Here is a 21740-nt window from a genome sequence, read left to right on the forward strand (position 1 = left end):
TATCCTTTGAGATGACATGGAGGGACCTGGAGAGTATTATGCTAAGTGAAATAAGCCAATTAGAGAAAGACAAATACCACATGATCTCACTGATTTGTGGAATAAAATGAACAGAAAAGCTGAGGAACAAAATAGATCCAGAGACATAGAAAGGAGTACGGTTCAGACTGACAAATTTCGGGGGGTGGCGGGGATAAACCAAAGAACTTATATGCATGTATGCATAACTAATGTACACAGACAATAAAGCTGTGGGGTGGGGGGCAGGAGTGGGAGGAAGGGGTCTGGGGGGGAGAAAGGAGAAATATGTGTAACAAAAATAATAAAAACAGTACAAGTATGTAATTTTTGCTTACTTTGAAGTTGATCCTGAAAGTTGCATTCCTCTGTCTAATAAAGAATTAGCTGTGAGCCCCTGTTTGATAACCTAGAATAACATAAAATATTACTTATAGTCTAGAATTTTATTATTAGTCTCTAAGTTTATGCTAAAGACCAAGCATCTGTGAATATGATCTTGACGTATACGACACAAATATTTGAAAGCTGAATGACATCGCAGACAGTATTTCCTTGGCCGTTTCCGTGTTAGTTCAGGCAGCCCAGGGCAGGGCAGGGCTGCAGCACTCAGCAGGGAGGGGAAGCCCCTCAGCCAAGCTTAGGCGAGGGCTTCCCGTCTGTCTGTCAGAGTCTCTTCCCAGCACAATCGGCTCTCAGGTGGGAAAGAATCCTACAGAAATATTACCTTATAGGAAAAGCTAGATTGTATTTTATATCCATAAAAGACAAATAATATAAATAATGCACTTGAACCTGGACCCTGTTAGCCAGTTACTTTGATTTAATGCAGAAAAACAACGTTCTTACTTCCTGTATTCTATTTTTAAAGTGATCAAAATATACAAATTCCTTGACTTATTTTCTGCAGACATTTGACTGCCTAATCAAACCCAAAAGATGTATTGAAAATACTAACATGATTCTAACCTCTCAGGAACTATTCTGTAGAGCAAGTACCATTCAAGTTTACACTGAAAAATTCATAAACCAACATATTTTCACATAGAATAAAGAGAACATTTTAAAATCCTAGCATAAGCAATTTATCTTGGGCAAAGAGAGAAATGGGCAAAACCTTAAAACCAAAGCTTTTTAACCAATATTTCCATTTCCTTCAATATATATTGCACACATATACCTGTATCTCTGTATCTGAAAGGACAGTCAACTCCATTGTCACATTTCCATCATTATTTAGGCCCAAGCCAGTCACCTCCTGCACAGACCGCTACCACAACCTCCTACGTAAGTGGTCACTTCCTCTCCTGCTTAATGACAGTTCAATCTCACTTAGTGGCCAAAGTACATGAGGTCACATCACATCTCCTTAGAGCTCTCAGGAGTTTCCAGTGAAATCAGTTTAATTCTAACTACCGTCACCTGCTCTATCCCTTTGTTCAGGTGTCCAGCTCATCAGCAGCAGGTTCCTATTAACTCTCTAGCCTGACACACAGACTTCTTTCCCACAGTAGCAACTCAACAAGGCTGATGCCTACGCCTTGAATGTAGTGGCCCCCAGTCTTCCCACCCTCAACTCCTCCTCCTCCTTGAAGTTTCAGTTGAAATATATCAATCGTCTTGTTAATACAATCTACTATTCTCCATCCTGGTATGCGTTGATTATCTTCATAAGACTCTTCTCAATTTGTGATCATATACTTATCTGTTTATCTATTAATGGTCTGTCTCCACCCCCCTAAACTACAAGCTCCATGACCATTTCCCTCTTCACTACAGACTTGATTTTAATCTAAGAGTACAGTGTACACAGAGACTACTACATTGACTGACTAACACACTGTGACGATCAAGTCTGTAACTATTCCTCAATTTGATATGCTTCACTTTATAATTCCCACCAGTAACCGAGACCTACTATCACACATGAAGCCGACTTCAAAAAGTCTTCCCGAAAAGTAGCTAAAATCACTTAGAGTAACTGAAAATATCTTCAGTGTTCCTTTTCTTAAATACACACATCAGGGGAACTAATGGTCTGATTTATACCTTAAAAGTCGGAACGGAGAGCTGCTCACACGATGATGAACTCTCTTCACTGGTCGGTGTGTCCAGATCGAGGGGGCGATGCAGGGAGGACTTGGAGGTCCTTTTGTTGGCTGGGTGCTTCACTGCCCAGTTAATCACCTGGAACTGAGTGAGGTAAGTCTGGTAACAGCTCATCACCGGCTGCTGAGACGTGATCTGCTCGCTCTCTACTGTTTTCTCACCCTCGACAATATACAGATGTTCTACCACGTCGTCTTCTCCACCTAGTGCAGAAACAAACGAGGCCTGGGAAGGATGAGTTTTGAATGGCAGAGTTCGGGGATCCTGAATGTTTTCTCCGTGGCCAGTCAGTGGTCCCTCAACACTGTGATATATGGAACCCCTACTGTAGTCAACCTTCTGGGTTTGCTTTTTCTTCTTTTTTCTACCTGGATAGGTCCCAGGGCCTTCGTCACTGCTAATGGGCTCAAATTCTTCAGCGGCAGAAAAGTAGGCTTCGCTGTCAGCCATTGACATGCTGGAGTCCATTGATCGATACTGGTGGAACGAATTAGAGTCCGCTGACGGTGTGTACGGAAAAGAACCAAAACTTCTTCTCTGCTTCGGTGAGTCCAGTACATTCTCATCACTTCGAGAGACATCGCTGCTAAACTGGACTCCACCTGGGACCGGCTGCTTGTCCCCATAAAGAGCAGCAGTCAGGCTCTTGGTGCTTCCGAGTCGGGCGGGGCACACAGAGGCCTGTCGTTTCAAGGGAGACCGCAGAGGAGACTGGCCTACTGACTTATCCTGAGTATTAGGAGACACTGGGCTGTTTCCTGAAATTTCTGTAGGAACACTAAAACAGAAAGCAAAGCTATTATCCTTTACTGTACAGCACGTCATTTACTATAAGTATATAAACAGAAGTACTTATAAGATCCTTTTAGTAATTTTAAACATTTATTTTTTTTAATTAATTAATTAATTTTTTTTTAATCCTCATTCGAGGACATTTTTCCATTTTTTGTACAGACAGAGTGGGAGGGAGAGAGAGGAAGAGAGAGAGAGAGGGAAACATCGATGTGAAAGGGACACATCGAGTGGCTGCCACCCGCACGACCAACCAGGGCCGGGGACAAACTGCAACCTTAGCGGGAACCGAACCCGGGTCTCTCCGGACCGCAGGTGGATGCTCTAACCGCTGAGCCAAACTGGCCAGGGCTAAACATTTATTTTAAAAACAAATGAAAATCTAAAATTTTACAATGAAACAACCATACAAAGTAACAAAACAGCACAATGTGCCCTTGCAGGTTTGGCTAAGCGGTTAGAGCATTAGGCCCTTGGACCAAAGGGTCTCAGGCTTGATTCTTGGTCAAGGGCATGTACCTGGGTTGCAGGTTTGATCCCCAGCCCTGATCAAGGTCAGGGTCAGGGTCGTATGGGAAGCAATCAATTGATGTGCCTCTTTCACATCGATGTCTCTCTCTCTCTCTCTCTCTCTCTCTCTCTCTCTCCCCCTCCCCCCCTCCCCCTTCCACTCTCTCCAAATCAATGGAAAAACATCCTCAGGTGAGGATTAATAGCAACAACAACAAAAACACCAGAAATCAGCACACTGTGTTCATATCCCATATAGTACAAAAAAAAAAAAAATTGAGGAAGCTTAAAACAAAACAAAAAATTAAAGAAACCCAAAAATATTATCTATCCATAATCCATGAAAACTAATGCATTAATAGAGTTTTGGATTTTTTCTTTTTTTTTTTTTTTTTTTTTTTATCCTCACCTGAGGACATTTTTCCGTTTTATTTTGTTCAGGTAGAGTGGGAGGGAGAGAGAGGAACAGAGAGAGAGAGAGAAACATCAATGCGAAAGGAACACATCGAGTGGCTGCCACCCGCACAACCGACCAGGGCCGGGGACAAACTGCAACCGAGGTACGCGCCCTTAGCGGGAACCGAACCCGGGTCTCTCAGGACCGCAGGCCGACGCTCTAACCGCTGAGCCAAACCGGCCAGGGCGAGTTTTGGATTTTTTCTTTCCATATCCTTTAAAAGCCTGTCCAAGAAAATGCACCAGAGAGGACCTGAGAGGAGAGAAAAGTCACAGGTTTCTGACTTTGGCTACTGATGTAGAAGTGCCCTTTATGGAGGCAGAACAAGCTGACATGACAGGCACAAGGTCATACATCAAGTTTGAGGTCTCTGTGAAACATCCAAGTAGATACATCAAGAAGGCAACCAGGCTTATAGGGACAAAGGTTTTGGCTGGAGTTTAAAGATGTTAGCTACAGATCATAATTGAAGCGAAGCAGTTTCAGAGACTGTCTGGGGAGACAGTACAAAGAGTGGAGAGAAGGCTGCACAGACAGAGTCCTGACGGACAGCGATGTTTAACAAAAGGTCACTGGAAGAGAAAGAGAAAGAAGAAAGGGAGGAAAAATGGAGGACATGAAACAGCTTGAGAAGAACCAGCCAAGAGGGAGGGAGGAAAACCTAAAATGTGCCCTCAAGTCAAGAGGGAAGTATGTTTCAAGAAATGAGGCATCAACTATTATGGAAAGAGGAGGACAGTCACCAGCCTAGGACAATGCCCCAGGGTTAACAGGGTCACTCTGAGAGGTCAGGCGACAAGACATTTATTGTCATTATACTTTTCTGTATTTTCCTAATATTTGGAATGACTATGTATTACTTTTATAATCAAAAAGTCAACAGCAAATACACATTTAAGAATCTGTTCGGGAGGAGAAAAACACTTTCTACAGGGGTGAGTTAAGAGGAAAGAGGTTTTTCTGGCCAGCGTGAAGCAACTGTAATCGCAGGGCGAGCAGACCCCACGTCTGCATGAACACTGACCCCCCTGGGCCGTCATCTCTTCTCATGCCGTGCAGGAGCTCCTTCCGAAGCACAGGGTCCTCAGCCACGGAGGCGGGGCTTTCCTTGTCCGCGGCCAGCAGGGGCTGGGCCGCACTGGAGCCGCTGCTGTCGTCGGAGGACGAGGACGAGCTGTGGCAGCGCACCGGCACCTGCAGGCTGAGGCGCTGGGCCGTCCTCTCGGCTGCCACCGCCCCCGCCTGGCTCTCCCATCCTTTCCTCTTCGCGCCCTGCGCGTTGCCTGCGCCAGCCGACGAAAGCAGGTTACGTGAACACAGTCATTTCAACAGCAATTTATGAAAAACATAGCAACTTAACTCAATTCCCTGTTTTTTAAAAGCACAAGTATATAATTCCACAAAGCAAAGTATCCACCTAAGTGTGGATCCAGAGTCTACAGACAGGGAATTTTTTTCATTTTCAAACTTAGAGAAAACTTTTAAGTATAGCACAAAGCCACCAAATATCTTTTACTTAAAATTCCCTATTTTAAACATTTTGCCACATTTACTCTACTTATATATAATATACATAACACTTTTTGAACCATCTGAAAGTCATTTGTAGACATGTGGTCTTTTACCCTACTCAGCCAAGTGTTTATTTCCTAAGAACAATACATAGCTCCCATATAGTTATCGACTTGATCAATTTAGTATTTATAGATTACTACCATGTGCTTTCCAATGTTCTCAAGTGACCCAATAATGTCCTTTAGAGCACCTCTGCCCCTCCAGTAGAGGATCCAATCTAGGACCGTACATGACTGCGTTTGGCAATCATGTCTCCTTTGATCTGGAACACATCCTCAGGCCTGTGACAAGAGCCCTGTGTGGTTTCATGATGAGGGAGGGGCTGACTCTGGTTTCTGCTAAGCCATGCACTTGGCTGTTTGACTTCCTGCACCTCAGCCCCAGTGATAAGCCTCAGTTTACTCACTATAAACAGGGATGATATACACCTCACATGGCAGTTTGGGGATTAACTGAGAAAACGCCTGTGAAAATCTTTAAAAACAAACATTATTCAAGTGTAAGAAAGTAATATTATAAGAAGACACTGAAGTTACATTGTACTTAGCAACTTTCTTTTCCATGTCAAGAAGTTCTGATGATTTTATAAGATAACCTGGTCTCATAAGCAAAACTGCTAAAATCAAGCAGCCTAAAAATACCATGTCTTCCTACTCGTGAAAAGTCACTTGCACGGGAATTCGGCTCATGTAGACATGGGGTCCAGTGCTTTCCGCTCAGAGCTCCTCACACAGGGGCAATCCATCCAATAAACTCTGATGGCAATTCTTTTCCCATCCCTGTTTGTCTACTGACAATGGGCAGTGCTATTGTTAACGTTTTGTCAAACATTGTTAATGTTAATGTTAAAAACAAAAGTTAATGTTTTTGAATGGACGAAGGAAAAAAGGCTGAATATTGGTGAAATATAGACTTCTCTACATTTCACTTGTTGACAACATGGCAACATAAGCAGTAGCTACTCACTTAATTGTAGGAACATACAACTAAGAAGACCATAGGAAAATCCATTTCTGAAGTCTTTAGAGAAAAGACACGAGATAAATCTAAATCTAATATCCAGTGAATATACCATTCACTGCACATACCAAATGCATGTATTTATAAAGTTATCCTAAAGACCCTAAGGAAAGACCACACTTCCTGACACATTCAATTTTAGTGATAAGAATATTTTGCAAAAGTAGTTAACAGGAGGTCAGTGGTATAAATATTACTACTATTAAGCTTTCCTATTAGATAAACTGGAAAAACAACTGTTACTTTGAAACATAACTATTCCTATGTATATCTCCAGAAGTTGACTTCTAGGAACATGATGACATAAAAGGAAGTATGTGGGTGAATAGTGGACCTACTTTGCCTTGTGTAAATCTGAAAAACTCACATCTTACCTGGCTTTAGTTATATCACATGCAAAACAAGGCAGATTATCAAATCCCACCTCTAAGACAGCCCCCAAAAACTGAGTTAAACAAAGTAATACTGAACTTGGCTCAGAATGGCACAGGGACAAAGATGACGAAAGACTAGCACACTGCATTACCATCCACAGTTCTGGGAATCTCCTTGGTAAGAATCCACTCTCCAGGCTGCAGCAGAGACTGTCCATAGTACATATCAGACTCTGCACTTGTGCTTGAAAATGCAGAGCTACTGGACGGGGTCAACTCTTCAAGCTTGAAGAAATCCAGGCCAGTCACTGTGCCACCAAAGAATCTGCAGCCACCGAGACAGCCACACTTGTGCCTGCACCTCTTATTCCTCAGGGTGTCGTCGGGCCACAAAAACCACAGCCTGAACTCCAAACAAAACAAATGAGAAACAACAATGGAACAAAAACTCATTAAGAAATGAAAAGCTTTTGGGCAGATAATTAGTTACATATAAGTTAATTGTTAATATTTGTAAAAGACACAGTAAACATAAAGGTTTACTTTTATTGTGGTATGTCTTTTTAATCATTCTGCCATTCTAAATAAAAAAGCATCTCACCATGGTGAGGTGGAAATAAGTAAGAGCAGTAATAATAGACATAAAATATACATTAAGAAAAAATAAAGAGCTAAGAAGAAGCAAATATAAAAATCATTTAAATCCAGCCCGGATGGTGTGGCTCAGTGGTTGAGTGTCAACCGGTGCACCAAGAGATCACCAGTAGGGGGCGTGCAGGAGGCAGCTGATGGATGTTTCTCCCTCTCCCTCCCCCATCTTCTCTCTCTAAAAATCAATAAAAACATTTTTAAAAAATTGTTTAAATCCAGTTTAAAAACAATAGTAAATATTCTCAAAAGGACTAAAAATTTTAAACATTAATCTAAAAAAATGGACAAAAGAATTAGTATATATTATATTTAATAGATAATTCATTGCTTTTAGCATCCCAGAGCCTTTTTCACATGGCAAATGTAATACATCCAAATATAAATATGGGGTAAGTAAAAGATTATTTCTCAATAAAGCCAAAATAATGTACTATGCTATATTTTAGAGGAAAAAATAATTTTGTAGTAAGTACTCTAAATGAAGTATTTAGAACTGAGACAATAAGAAAATGTATTCGAAATGATCAGGGGCTGGGCATGACCCACACACAAATCTGTATTAGCTCCCTCCCCTCTTCAATACGTTATATAACACAAATGTGCGAGCTATGTCCGCACTCCTCCTTCACACGCACTGTCGCACTGGGCCTCAGGGCCCTCCCAGAACGGCAGCGCCAGTGTTTCCATCTTCACTGTGTGGTCACTCATCCGGGCCTCTTGAACATCTCTGATGTGCCAGGCAGAAGTCTTACCCACGTGAGGCTCACAGCACCACAGCCAAGACAGGCCACAGATAGACATCTAACCCTAAGTTACAGAAAGAGCTGCAGGCAGGGAAGAGGGTGTTGTGACAAAGAAAATGGGAAATCTTTCAACAAGAAATACTTGAGATGTGAAAGATGAGATGGAACGAATGTATCAAGTTAGAAGTGGAACAATAATCAGAGGAGACAGAGGAAAAATACGTGAGAAAGCCTTCGGATAAGAGAGTCTAGAGAATTATTTTTCAGTTAGATGTTATCAATTTCAAATCACTTGTCTGTGTTAAGGTTTAGTCATCCGGCAAAAATATTTGAAAGCACCATCAAAACAAAAGCCCTTATCTAACCCACAGATGCTTTTACTTCATTTGTGCAGCAAAAACTTCATAGAACACAGGCTTGGAGGTCACCTAGAAGATGTGGGTTCAAACCCCAGCTGTGCCGCTTAACAACTCCAGGACTTTGGACAGTTAGTTAAGATTTCTAAGCCTGTTTCCTCACCTGCAAAATTATGGTCTGATACACCTAATGAGATTGTTGTGAGGATTCAACGGTATCACACGTGGAAAGCACCTGACGCAAACCTGGACTACAGGCTGCACAGCAGGTGTCCCTGCCTAGTCTGCATAAAATCCAATGCACTGGTCTCACCCTTGAGTGAGAATCACTGGGGTGGCTTATGAAACTATGGAGAGCTGGGCTCCACCCCAGAGTTTCTGACTGAGGTCCAGGAAGGGCTGACTATGTAAGTTTCTACCAAGTTCCAAGGAGAGTTGGTGCTGGTGGCCTGGAAACTATACTTTTCAGAAACACTAATAAACTAATGGTCTACATGCTCAGTAACTTCCCTGTTATATCAGAAATGAATACACCTGCTCTCAGAACTCTGGGAAACAAATATCCACAACAGTGCCCAGAACTAAAGGTAACAAGTTACGCCCTGGTCAGTTTGGCTCAGCAGTCAGAGTGTCGGCCTGCGGTTTAGAGAGACCGGTTCCTGCTAAGGGCACGTACCTCGGTTGCAGTTTGTCCCTGGCCCTGGTTGGTTGTGCGGGTGGCAGCCACTCGATGTGTCCCTTTCACATCGATGTTTCTCTCTCTCTCTCCCTCCCACTCTATCTGAAAAAATGGATGAGGATTAAAAAAAAAGGTAATGAGTTACCATGTAGGGACACAATCATGTAAGGTCTTTATTTAAAATGCTCTTACCCCATTCCTAATAGCAGAACTTCCTCTATAATAGTCTAGCAATTTTCATCTTAAATTTCACTAACCTCTTGGTCCTGGCGTCATGCGTTTCTAGGAAATGTCTCTGAGCCTCATGTTTAGAAGGATGGTCAGCCGCCAGGGCAACATCCACAGTGATCAGCCCTAGGCCGGCAGAGCCAGCCTCCAGCCAGCAGGCCCTCCGCAGTACTGCCGACTGCAGCCCCGCTCTGGAGTTACTCAGCTGCTCGATGTACTGTCTCACTTGGAAGTCCTGAATCGCCACGCTTATTCCTTCCCCGACTGACTGGTTGTGGAGATTACAGTTTGCAATCCGGATTGCACCCATCTAAAGTTGAATGAAGAAAATGAAATAACTCTAGTTTCTGTATTTTTTAGCAACTTAGAATAAACTACATAATAGGTAATTATTTCAAGTTGCATAAAAGAGAAGAAAAGAAAGGGAAAGGGAAAAAGGGGAAAGATTAATAAAAAAAATTAATGCAACAGAGTAAAATCATTCAATTTTAAAAAAGGATAAGAAGAACACAAGTCTAAAGAAAAACAAGAGAAGGAAGAAAGAAAGTTAGAGCGGTAACAACAGAATCCCAGAATCTTAACAAAGCTTGATTTTAAGCAGTGACTCATAGAGCAAAGGTGGCCAACATTTTCAGAAGCCAGGCAGGGACCATAAATGTATGAAACCTATAGGCATTCAAAACCAAGTTTTTGAAAAACATCACCAATTCACTTCCCTGCTATAAAAGCAAGTGACTAGTCTATACCTCTGCCATAAAGTAATGTTATAATAATTCAGTTAGATAAAAAAAGCAGTGACGAGATGCCTTAAAATAATACTGGAAGAGAACACAAATGAGTAAAAATAGAAAGCGATCTCTTAGAATTCGATAGTGTTAGTGAGATGGCAAATTATAAATGTGTATTGTTTTTCAAAAAACAGAGGTCTGGTTTGGTAAAAGGAAAAAGAACTACACTGGTAAAGAAAAGGACAACTGTACCTTTACATTCGTAGCGCAGCCGTGCTCCACAACGTACACATCAGCTCCGTCTGCCGCTAGGCGAGTCATGGTGTACTTCAAATCGTCTGACGCTGGGCAAGGCCCAGGAATACAACTCAACTGAAATGAAAAAAGATGGAATAGTTAATTCTATTTAAACAAAATTCTGGTCACATGTATTTTTAAAAATCAGTAGGTTAAATTTCACTTTTTTATAATGATAAACAAAATCATCAGCAATTAAAATCCCTTCAATTAGAAAACTAAATATAAGTAACCATGTACCATTTTCATTCAAAACAAGCAAGTAGCAAGTTTAAATGGACAGAATTCATATATAACTTGTTACTGAAACTCAAAAGGAATAGTCAAAGTAAACAATGTCATAGGTTTATAAGACTGTAGTTTAAAGTTGTAAGATTTTATTTATTTATTTATTTTCTTTTCCTCACCTGAGGACATTTTTCCATTTTTTGTTCAGATAGAGATGGAGGGAGGGAAGGAGAGAGAGAGAGAGAAACATCGATGTGAAAGGGACACATCGAGTGGCCGCCACCCACACGATCCAACCAGGGCCAGGGACAAACTGCAACCGAGGTACGTGTCCTTAGCGGGAACCGAACCCGGGTCTCTGTGGACCACAGGCCAAGGCTCTAACCGCTGAGCCAAACCGGCCAGGGCTAAAGTTGTAAGATTTTGTGAGTCCACCATACACATACATACATACTTGTTACACACACCCACAAACACATCAACTGTAAATATCACAGTACTATCTAGGACAAGCCACACAGACTTGATTTGGTTTCACTCCTAACACACAGACTTGGACAAGAACACACACACCACCTACGAGCTTCCTGGGCAGTGGCAGCCCGAGTAAGTGACGGCCCGCCAGCTCGCAGCGGCTGGCCAGTGGCGGAGTGCTCGTGAGCATCTACCCTCCACACAAAGTAGACCTAAGATAAGCGAATCCGAAATGAAAGGAAGCATACTGGTTGTGTGCCTCTGCACCGACTGCACAGGAACACACGAAGGAATTTCTAAGGTACAGAAATGCTCTGCGTCTTCACTGGCGCTCATGGTGACAGCAGTATACACCATGTTTCTGAAAACATGTACAACTTTAAAAGGGTGAATTTATTGTATGTAAATTATGCCCTAATAAAGTTGAGTTTTAAATGTTTTTAATGAAACTTAAAAGCTTTGGGTCATAAAAGAAAAAAGAAGGGAGGAGACACCTATAAGAATGTGTGAATTATCATTAAGAAAATAACTGGGTGACAAATGACCAAGGAACTAATTTCCTGGGGGCCTGGCAATGTGTGTATAACAAGAAAAACTAATTGTATTACCAACTGTAGCTGTACCTTTATCGTTGGCAAATAAGCATGGGTTACAGACTCTTTAGACATAAAATTAAAAGCAGGTTGAATTACGTTCATTTTATAATAACACATTTGCAAACAAATATAGTTTGTACAGCAAAAGAAAAAAGGAAAGAAGACGGTAAAGACACATGGGAAAGAAAATAGAAAGAAAACCAAACTGTTAACAATGCTTATCTGTGTTGTGGAATTGGGTTAAATTATTTTTCTCTTTTAAAATTGCCTTGTTTTCTGAAATGAGCATACTTTTCCCTGTCCCTGCAAAATGCTCCCCACCCCCAAATTCATAAGGCACAGTATTTACTACAGTCTGCATGTCATTGCCATAGCGCATGGTTTTGAAGGTGCTGTAATGACCCTGAGTCAAGGTCATGCAATGCTGTGGAAAGAGCATGCGAAGTGAAGTCAGGAAACCTTGCAAATGCCCACACTGCTAATCACACTCTAGAAGACAGGGGCCTGCAAACAGTGTCATGCAAGGAATCTGAACTTCCTCCAGCTTCAGTTTCTTCAGTTTCTAACTCTCGACACACATATACAGCCAGTCCCAAAGACTTGGTGCAATAATGCAGTAAGATCTGAGTGTTGACACAAAAACAGAAGAGACAAAATATAATTTTCATATCTCCACTTATTTGTGAATGCACGTTTTAATATTACCTCATATTTTAGATACTTACCACTAAATAACTGGTATAAATTAGCAAAAATAATTTTATTAAATAAAAAAACTGAATACAGTGTTTACTTTGTGGCTATGTGCATTTGTTTTACAATTGGTATCTCAATCAGCCACTTAAATAAATCTGTGTTTATAATATGACTAACCTATTAGTTAACGTACCTTGGATTCGCAGAACCGACGATCAATTCCATGTTGACATATTATTACTGATTTGGGTCTTTCCAGTTCATACTCCCGACATACCACATGGAAAACAAATGTCTGTCCCCACTCCAAGAGACTAGCCAGCTACAAATAAGCAGTACAGGTTGACAACACGGTTAGCACACTAAACAACTGCTTAGAGCTTAAAAGATAATCAAGAATATTAAAACAGCTTGAAAGAATCAAAATACCGTCTCACACCTGCTGCTATATTATAATCCACTTGTTAGTCAATATCATGATTTTTCTGTCTTGACATCATTTATAAGCTTGCGTCACTTTGCATTTGTGAATGACAAAATACATTGCCAAAATAAAAACTCATTTCAACTGAAAAATTCAACTTCTAAAGCAAGTATTTTTATTCAAGGTTATATCTTTCTTCTTTCTTCTTACATGACTAACAGGAATCCTCGACATAGGAAAGCACCTAGAATTCTCTGCCTAATAATCAAACAAGCTTTGATGTGAAATTTGAGTATTTAATTATTATATTGAACTACAATTTGGAGAAATCAGATATTTTGAAAATTAAAGTACTTTTGTTTATGTAAATTGAGGCTTAAGTAACCATATATCAATTCTTCATCAAACCTTTAGATTAAAAAAACTTAACTAATTAACACACTGAGACATGGGTATACATGATACTATCCCCTACACAAAAAGTACATAATTTAAACTCCTAGAAAACATGCATTTTACTTTGAAAGCATACAAAGAATGGCATGAACATTAAAAAGCACCTAAGGAATCATGAACCTCTCAGGAAACAGTGATGCCACGATTCTAGTGCAGAAGAAAATGGTCATCTTCTAAGAAGTGCAGCTTATAAACATGACAGTCTAGCAATCCTTAGGTTCAAGGACCTATGTCCATCCAGCCTGGCAGGTCAGTATGGCTTGTCAGAAAACAAGCCGTTCATTGTGTATTTCAGTTTTTACTTGTCAATGGAAAGACAGGAAATGGTGGATAATAAGAAAAGGCTAATTATGATGTCAGAGAGTACTGAATACATCTTTTTGCCTCTTTTTATATAAAATATCTCTTATGCAATTCATTCATTTTCCTAGAATCTTAACTTTTACTGTCTCCCAACAATTTCTTTCAGATATAGAAGGTACTTAGATCTTTATTCACCTTGTTGCTACTACCTACCTCTCAATTACATGTTTCATATCCATTCTATAACTGTTCATTAAAATTGAGTATGTGCATTTCTACCACATCCCAGTCCTTTGAAACGCCAAGAGAAGCATGCATCCTAGCACAAAGACATGGCTCAGCAGGTGAGGTGTCACATGAAATGGCTCTGCACTGAGTTCAGTGGTCCATTTCTGGAAGCACACGGTCCCTAAGGCCTCCAATCTTCTGCGGACAGAGGGGGTGGTGAGAGGAGGGAATCCGTCCGGAGGGCCACGGCCGGCACTCTGACCTAGGCTCACTCTCTGGTAAATTCGCTTTTATTTTTTAAATAAAATAAAGTCTCAAATTCTTTAAAGTACTATGTAGAACTTTAAAACATTATACTCATCAGTTTTATGCAGCTCAGAAAAGTAACACTTGTCTCTGATTCATCTGTCGCTAAGAAGACTGTGACTGTCAGAAGTCAGAATGCACTGCGGACATGCAGCGGACCTGCAGGCAGCAGCTTGCTTGGGGCCGGGGGGCGTGGAGGAAGAGGGAAGCAGCAAGCGACTGTCCTCTGAGCCTGTACCTGCGGAGCCGTGACCTTGGCAGAGAGGCTTCCAGCCTGCACGTCTATGAGCCACGCGTATTCCAGGGAATCGCTGCCCAGAGGCAGACCTTCTGCGGAGAACATAGCGTGAGCTCTCAGCTGGAGGCCTGACAGGGTGATGTGACCTTCCCTGAGCGCTTCATCCACAGGGGGTCGCTGCTGAAAACAAGAACAAGAACATGGTGAGAAGCATAAGAAAATCACATCATGCTCTCTCGTTGCTTTCCCCCGGAGACCAATAGTGAAGACACACTCTCTGGAAAATAAGCGCCAGGACCCACAAGCTGCTCACGGCGTTCACCCACGGAGCAGTCTGAGCTAGGCTCTGCGGTGACAGTGCCCATGAGAGCCCAGCCACAAAGCGAGACAGAGGAGCCCTCTGAGGAATGCCAGTCTCTGAGTGGTCCCGGCCTTGGTGAAGAAAAAGAAACCCGACTCTGAGGGCAGGAAGTGTAACAGGCCAATGTCGTAGGAAGGCAGGAATCAGGAGATTAAAATATTAAAAAGAATAAAAGAACAGGGGACAATAGAGACCACTAATACCATAAAATGAAGAACTAGGGAAGGAAGCCATCTTCCATTTAGAGTTTTTAAGTATGAAACTGATTTACAGAGAATAATTATATACTCACTACTAAAAACAGCAAATATTTGAAACAGAAAATGTCAAAAATTCACCCAGAAAGCTAAAGACTGAGTGCTAAAATGGGCTGTTGCCTGGAACACTAGTTCCACAGGACAGGACCAGGAATGCAGAATCGAGCAAGCTCACAGTGGCCTACCCGCCAGCCGCCAGGTTCTGCACATGCTACTCCCAGTATCTCACAAATGCACCGACATCCTCCGTCTGCCCTCTACCATCCCGGGCCAAGTCCCAAGCCCTCTTGCCAGGACGTGTGCAAAGCCCTCCAGCACCCACTTTTACATCGCTCTGCTCCACGCTCTACAAAAGGACCACAGATCTTTATAAAAGGCACATTTTATCATATTCTTGTCTCAAGACCACGATACGCTGCCAAGCACCCCACACCTCTCCTTGCAGCACTTCGTACGCTTGAAGTATTTATCTTAACGGCAATTCCTCAATATTTCTCTCTCGGCCAGGTAGATGAGGACCACTTCTGCCTTGGTCACCAGGTATCCCACTGCACCTAACAGAGAGACCACAAAAGCAGATGCTACTGCCCGAGGCGCTGCACAGATGTCCTCACAGCGGTCTGCACAGAGATGTCACATGCTGTATCCACCGAGACAGTTCACAGAGCTTCCCCAGCAAGTGTACCAGGGCGGCCTTCCCCGTGTGTGCGCAGACGCCTTACAAGGTTAGTGGTCCCTGTTTCAACACGTCTGTGGAAATGTGTTCTTTAAAAAAAATTTTAAGGAGAAGGACTAAATCTAATTCATAAGGACTTTTTTTTTTTTATCCTCACCTGAGGACATTTTTCCATTTTTTGTTCAGATACAGTGGGAGGGAGGGAGAGGGAGAGAGAGAGAGAAACATCGATGTGAAAGGGACACATCGAGTGGCTGCCACCCACACGACCAACCAGGGCCGGGGACAAACTGCAACCGTGATACGTGCCCTTAGTGGGAACCGAACCCGGGTCTCTCTGGACTGCAGGCCGACGCTCTAATCATTGAGCCAAACCAGCCAGGGCTCATAAGGACTTCTTAAAAGAAAATTTCAAATTATGACTATAATACAGCTCTAGAACTTTCAACACGTTTTATGGTGTTCTCATCTAAGCTGTGTGACAATAGCAAAATTGTCTAACTTCTCCAGGCATTAGTTCCCTTGTTTTATCTGAGGGAGCTGGGAAAATGGTCAGTCTCTTCTGGCAGATTCCATAATTCTCAGAATAAATTTTCATAGTTTTCTTATTTTTTAGCTCAATAATACATGTGGATCTTGGCTTATCCTAAAGGTATAGCCTACCTAGTACACTAGTAAAGGTTATATTCTAAATTGTGTTATGGCTTGCATCATGCTATGGGCAAATGGTGTCCCCCAAAAAGGTATGTTCAAGTCCTAAGCCCAGGTACCTGTGAGTGTGACCTTATTTGGACACAGAACAGGACACAGGGTCTGGGCAGACGCAATCAAGTCAGAATGAGGTCCCAGTGGACTGGGGTTTCTTAGACATGTCCTAGTGGAGGAGAATCGGGACACAGACACGAGTGCCACATGAGGATGGAGGCAGAGCCTGAGCGATGTGTCTGCCAGGCAAGGAATGACAGGGACTGCTAGCAAACTCCGAAAGCCAGGAAGAGGAAGGCAGAACCCTTTCCTCCCGCCTTCAGAGAGGGCACGGCTCCGGAACTGGGAGGGAGCAAACGTCTGCTGTTCCGAGCTACCCAGTGGGGTACTCTGCTGCAGGAGCCCTAGAAAGCTAAGAAGCATCATAAGATAACCATGATGTAGATTGTGTGGTCTCCTGAGCCAGACACAATAATCTATCCATCACCTTAGATCCTTAACCTTGAAGCCCTGCGTTAAGACTAACACCACCAGGAATAAGCACCTACAGGTAAGTGAGCCAGGACTGACCCTGGGAGAGTCACAGTGTAAAGCCTACCACCCTGAAAGGACATTAGAAAGAACAGAGACTAAGGAAGAAAACAGGTCTTAGGAACAGACGAGCCAGCACTGCAAAATGTAAGCAAGTTCAGCAGATGAGCGGACAGCGAGAGCCCAGAGAGAGCCCCTGGTCGGCAGGTTTGGGGACAGCGACGACTTGCAGCACGTGGGAACCAGTGCTCTGCTGTCTCACAGGTGCACCCCGCCAACTCCTCTCCCACACACCGCACCCAGCACCTCGGTCTCTGCACAAATCTGCCACAACTCTGTCGTGAGGGTTCATGTGACCTCTCGTGATGAGCTCGATAAAATGTTTTATATCTGGTCCAGTCTTTTGAGAATGCAGTGATGGGAATAAAAGTTAAATGGCACGAGGTACTCATAAGAAACCAGATATTCAGCTAAGGTTTGCAGAACTCAGCATCAGGAGATACTTCCCTTCACCTTTATTAATCTCCTCGGCAAGGTGATGAACTTCCTCTCCACACACACCTCTCCCAGAGTAAAAACCCAACCAAGTCTAGTGCCCCCTAGTGGGAGAGAAGAACAGAGTGGTCAAGGTTTCTGTGGCAGCTCAAATAGAGGTGCTGAGCAAGTCTGATGTTCGCGACCACAGCACAGGGCTGCACCCTCATTTCAGAGACAGTCCCACAGATCTACACGTGGTGAGCTGACACAACTACGCGTACATACTGCACCAGTGTCAACTTCCTGGTTTTGATACTGCACTATAATTATGGAAAAGGTCAACCCAAGGAACTCTCTGCACTAACTTTGTGACTTCTGTGGATCTGTTATTATTTTGAAATAGAAGTTTAAAATACAAAGCACATTCTGTGGCAAAACAAGCATATAGTAAACGTTAGTTTCAACTACGATCTCAACTATGTAAATATACACGAAAAAAAGTAAATTAAAATTCTATGTAGAAAAATATAATCATTTATCGCAAAAAAGTGAAATGGGGTATGCTATGAGAAATAAGATGATCCATTCAACACAGAGTCCATAGTAAATTATCATTCCTTGACAATCTGGAGTATCGGATTCAGCTTCCCACTTACCTATTTACCTGGGCTTGGGTAAATCTATTAAATGTCTAAAGCACACCATCTGCATAAAAGTAGGGAAGAACCCTAGAGTAGTGGTAGCAAGATAAGCCATTTGGCATTAAAAAGTAATAATTATAAAGTGATAATCTACGCAGGATATAAATTATTCCCATTTGATGAATATCACTGTTCTCTTCCAAAAGAGCCCCAGGGATATCATGAGAGAATGAACAAAGCATCCTGTAGGTATGTTAGATGAAAAGAATGAATCACTGGCCATGCAGATATGCATGTTTTGCAGATTTATGGTTAATAGTAAGAATTAGGCTGTGATTTTCAGCAGAATCCACCAAGATTTTCTACATTTTCCCTTTCATAAATAAATGAGAAAGTTATAAAGTATTTCTTTGCATTTCTAAAAACAATAGGTATAAAATATAATTGTCTGAGACCACATAAACAGGGAATTACAGAAGAAAAGAGATTCTTGAAAAACTCTCATACATCCATACACATGTACATGCTTACTACGGTTACATGAAAAGTCCCTGGTTTACAGAGCTGTCGACTCCAGCACAGAAGCTAACACATTGTTTTCACCCCACAGACAGCAACAAGAAATCCCGAAGTCTCTACCACAACTCACTTCCCCATTACCTGGTAGTTGTCGCTGACAAAAACACTCAGGGGTGACAGCACAAGCTGCAGCATGGTCTCCCTAAATCCTTTCTTCATTTCAAAACACAGTCTTTCCAAGAAAGCAGTGGGACACTCAGGACCATCGGCAGTTCCGTGCTAGAAATCAAACAAAATCCCATAATCAAGATGTGGAAAAGGTGAAGACCAAGGAAGTATGAGAAAATAAAAATTGTACTTATATGACTAAGAGGTTTTGATTTTTAAGAAAAGAAACCATCTCCCTGACCAACCCGTTACCTGTGCCACCCCAGCAAGGACAGGAGGTGTACTGAGCACAGTGACTCCGCTGTGCACCCCTAGGACAGGGCGTGGAGCCAGCAAACGGCACAAAGCTCAGGGCTGCCCAGACCCCGACTGGCCTGGCTCCGATGGCCCTGGGTTCCTTGGGGAGTATATTCCTGTTCCAAGTCAGCCCCAACGGGCCCTCAGTCCCGCTTAGAGTGAACCAGGATTCAATGCTGTATCTAAACCTCCAGGGCCAAGCCTGAACCTTGATTTTGTAACGGGTCCACCATGAGACCCCAAACTGATCTGGAGTTGGAGATAAAGGCTATGAAAATGGTAAGTCCTAGAATACCCATGGGGCTAACTATAAACAAAGTAACTCAAAATGTTCTGCCATGTCAAAATGTTCTGAAGTTACGCAGAACAGCAAAGAAGAAACTAAAGTGAAAGGAGAAATTATCAATGATCAAGTAATTACATTCTGAAGGAAATAATAAACTAGCTTTACAGAGATAAAAGGATAGATTTTGTTTTTAATGTGAATTTTTTAAATACTTGTGTGCATGTGCACACACACGGTTTCCTATGCTGGGTGAATTTCACATGACACTCCAGACTACTTTGATATGTGAACACTTACAACAGGAAGACGCCCGTGAACTTTGTACAAATTGACCAGCACAGTAATATCCCAAGGACGCAAGGACAGCGGATGAATCGACTTGGCTGAACTTTCGTTTTCCTTTCTGTCACTTTCCATTCCAACTGCAGTCCACCCAGAGCTGGACGACGTTGACAGTGACAGAACCGGACTTGAAATAACCTCTTCAAAATCCATATACATGTCGTCTTCCCCAAAGTAGTTTTCCTATAAACATTATGAGCAAGTTGCTATCAACAGAGATATGTAACAATAACTTCTCACCTTAGAGCCCAAAGTTTGTAACTAGGCATCTCCCTAACCTATTTTATTTAATTAAAAGCATCTGGCCCTGGCCAGGTGGCTCGGTTGGTTTGGAGCATTGTCCCTGTGCACTGAAGGGTCTTGGGTTCAATTCCTGATCAGGACACTTACTCAGGTTGGGGGTTCGATTACCGGTTGGGATGAGTACAGGCGGCAATCGATGTTTCTCTCTCTCCTTCTCCCTCGCTCTCCCCCTCTCCCCTTCCCTCCTTCTATTGATTTTTTTTTTTAATCCTCACCTGAGGAGATTTTTCCATTTTTTTATTCAGATAGAGTGGAAGGGAAAGAGAGGAAGAGAGAGAGAAACATTGACGTGAAAGGGACACACCGAGCGGTCGCCACCTGCACGACCCAACCAGGGCTGGAGACAAACCGCAACCGAGGTACATGCCCTTAGTGGGAACTGAACCCAGGTCTCTCAGGACCGCAGGCCGACGCTCTAACCGCTGAGCCAAACTGGCCAGGGCCCTCCTCTCTAAAAATCAGTAAAACATATCTTTGGGTAAGGATTAAAAACAAAAAACAAGCATCTGGTCTGTTTCCTTAGAAAGGAAAAAAGTATACACATATATAAGACATATGCTTACTTGGCTGCTTAGCAAATAAATATTAACAGCAAAAAAACCCCCAAAGTTACAGAAGTTCATACAATAAAGCTTCATGATAACACCGCCTCCAGTTATAGCAAAAACTTGCAATCTATATCCTAGAAGAAATCTTTGAAGACTTGTAAGGTTCAACAGTTGTCAACTATACTTCTCAGAAGTAACACCCAGAGGCACCCTTTCGGGGAAGCAGATCACTTCACTGAAAATGAGTTTGCTAAATCCAACTAGCTAAATACTGTCATTCATATATTCCAGTTGGAATATTTATCAGGAATGTTTTAACAGTTTAATAAGCATGTCCAATTTTGGTTTATTGCTGACAAAAACATGTTATAAAGCAATTACCAAAACTTCCTTTCACATAAATCATCCTGGTTTCTTATGAATTAATTAGTGTTTTAACTACTAATATTCTGGTTTCTTTGCATCAAAATTTATTTATTTTAAATGAGTGGTTTTTTTTATTGATTTTTTAGAGAGAGAGAAAGGGAGAGAGAGAGACACACAATCATGTGAGAGAGATATATTGACTGACTGCCTCCTGCACGCCCCCTATTGGGGATCGAGCCTACATCCCAGGCATGTGCCCTGACCAGGAACTGAACAGGGACCTCTCAGTCCATGAGATGACGCTCAATCCACTGAGCCACACTGACTGAGCAAAATTTATTTTTCATTGAAATTATTTTTCTTCCCACTCATTCTGAATTTAAATTTTATCTACTTGATCTGTCAGTAGTAATCAAAGTTGTTAAAATATTCCTGTTCACACTGCTGACTGCGTTTGTTCAATATTAGAAACAAGTCAATGTATGGGTGAATTCTAACATTTGTTTCCTGGCTAGGGTTCTGGACATCAGGTCAATTCAAGTATTTTCATAGAGCAGGATGTCGAAAGGCTTAGGTCATCCAGTTAATTAGTGGCAGGTCTATTAAAATCCCAAATCTGCCCTGGCCAGTTTGGCTCAGCAGTTAGAGCATTGGCCTGTAGTCCGAAGGTCACGGGTTTGATTCCTGGTCAAGGGCACGTACCTGGGTGGCAGGTTCAATCCCCGGCCCTGGTCAGGGTCATGCAGGAGGCAACCAATCAATGTGTCTCTCTCATGT

The 21740-nt window shown here is 42.2% G+C and overlaps 1 protein-coding gene across 3 annotated transcripts in view; it reads right to left on the minus strand.

The window, feature by feature from the left end:
• The window catches only part of KIAA1109 (KIAA1109 ortholog), a 147618-nt gene that overhangs the window by 85466 nt on the left and 40412 nt on the right, over window positions 1–21740 (minus strand). For all 3 annotated transcript variants that reach the window (XM_036241410.1, XM_036241409.1, XM_036241411.1), the window contains exons 21-30: window positions 19702–19929; window positions 18795–18932; window positions 14487–14666; window positions 12725–12853; window positions 10493–10612; window positions 9542–9822; window positions 7008–7258; window positions 4911–5169; window positions 2068–2905; window positions 357–427 (exon numbers count right to left, since the gene is read on the minus strand). In XM_036241410.1, coding sequence (XP_036097303.1) covers window positions 357–427; window positions 2068–2905; window positions 4911–5169; window positions 7008–7258; window positions 9542–9822; window positions 10493–10612; window positions 12725–12853; window positions 14487–14666; window positions 18795–18932; window positions 19702–19929 — 2495 coding nt within the window. The remainder of the gene's footprint in view (window positions 1–356; window positions 428–2067; window positions 2906–4910; window positions 5170–7007; window positions 7259–9541; window positions 9823–10492; window positions 10613–12724; window positions 12854–14486; window positions 14667–18794; window positions 18933–19701; window positions 19930–21740) is intronic.

This window comes from Molossus molossus, unplaced genomic scaffold, assembly GCF_014108415.1.
Source record: "Molossus molossus isolate mMolMol1 unplaced genomic scaffold, mMolMol1.p scaffold_m16_p_4, whole genome shotgun sequence".
NCBI lineage: Eukaryota > Metazoa > Chordata > Mammalia > Chiroptera > Molossidae > Molossus > Molossus molossus.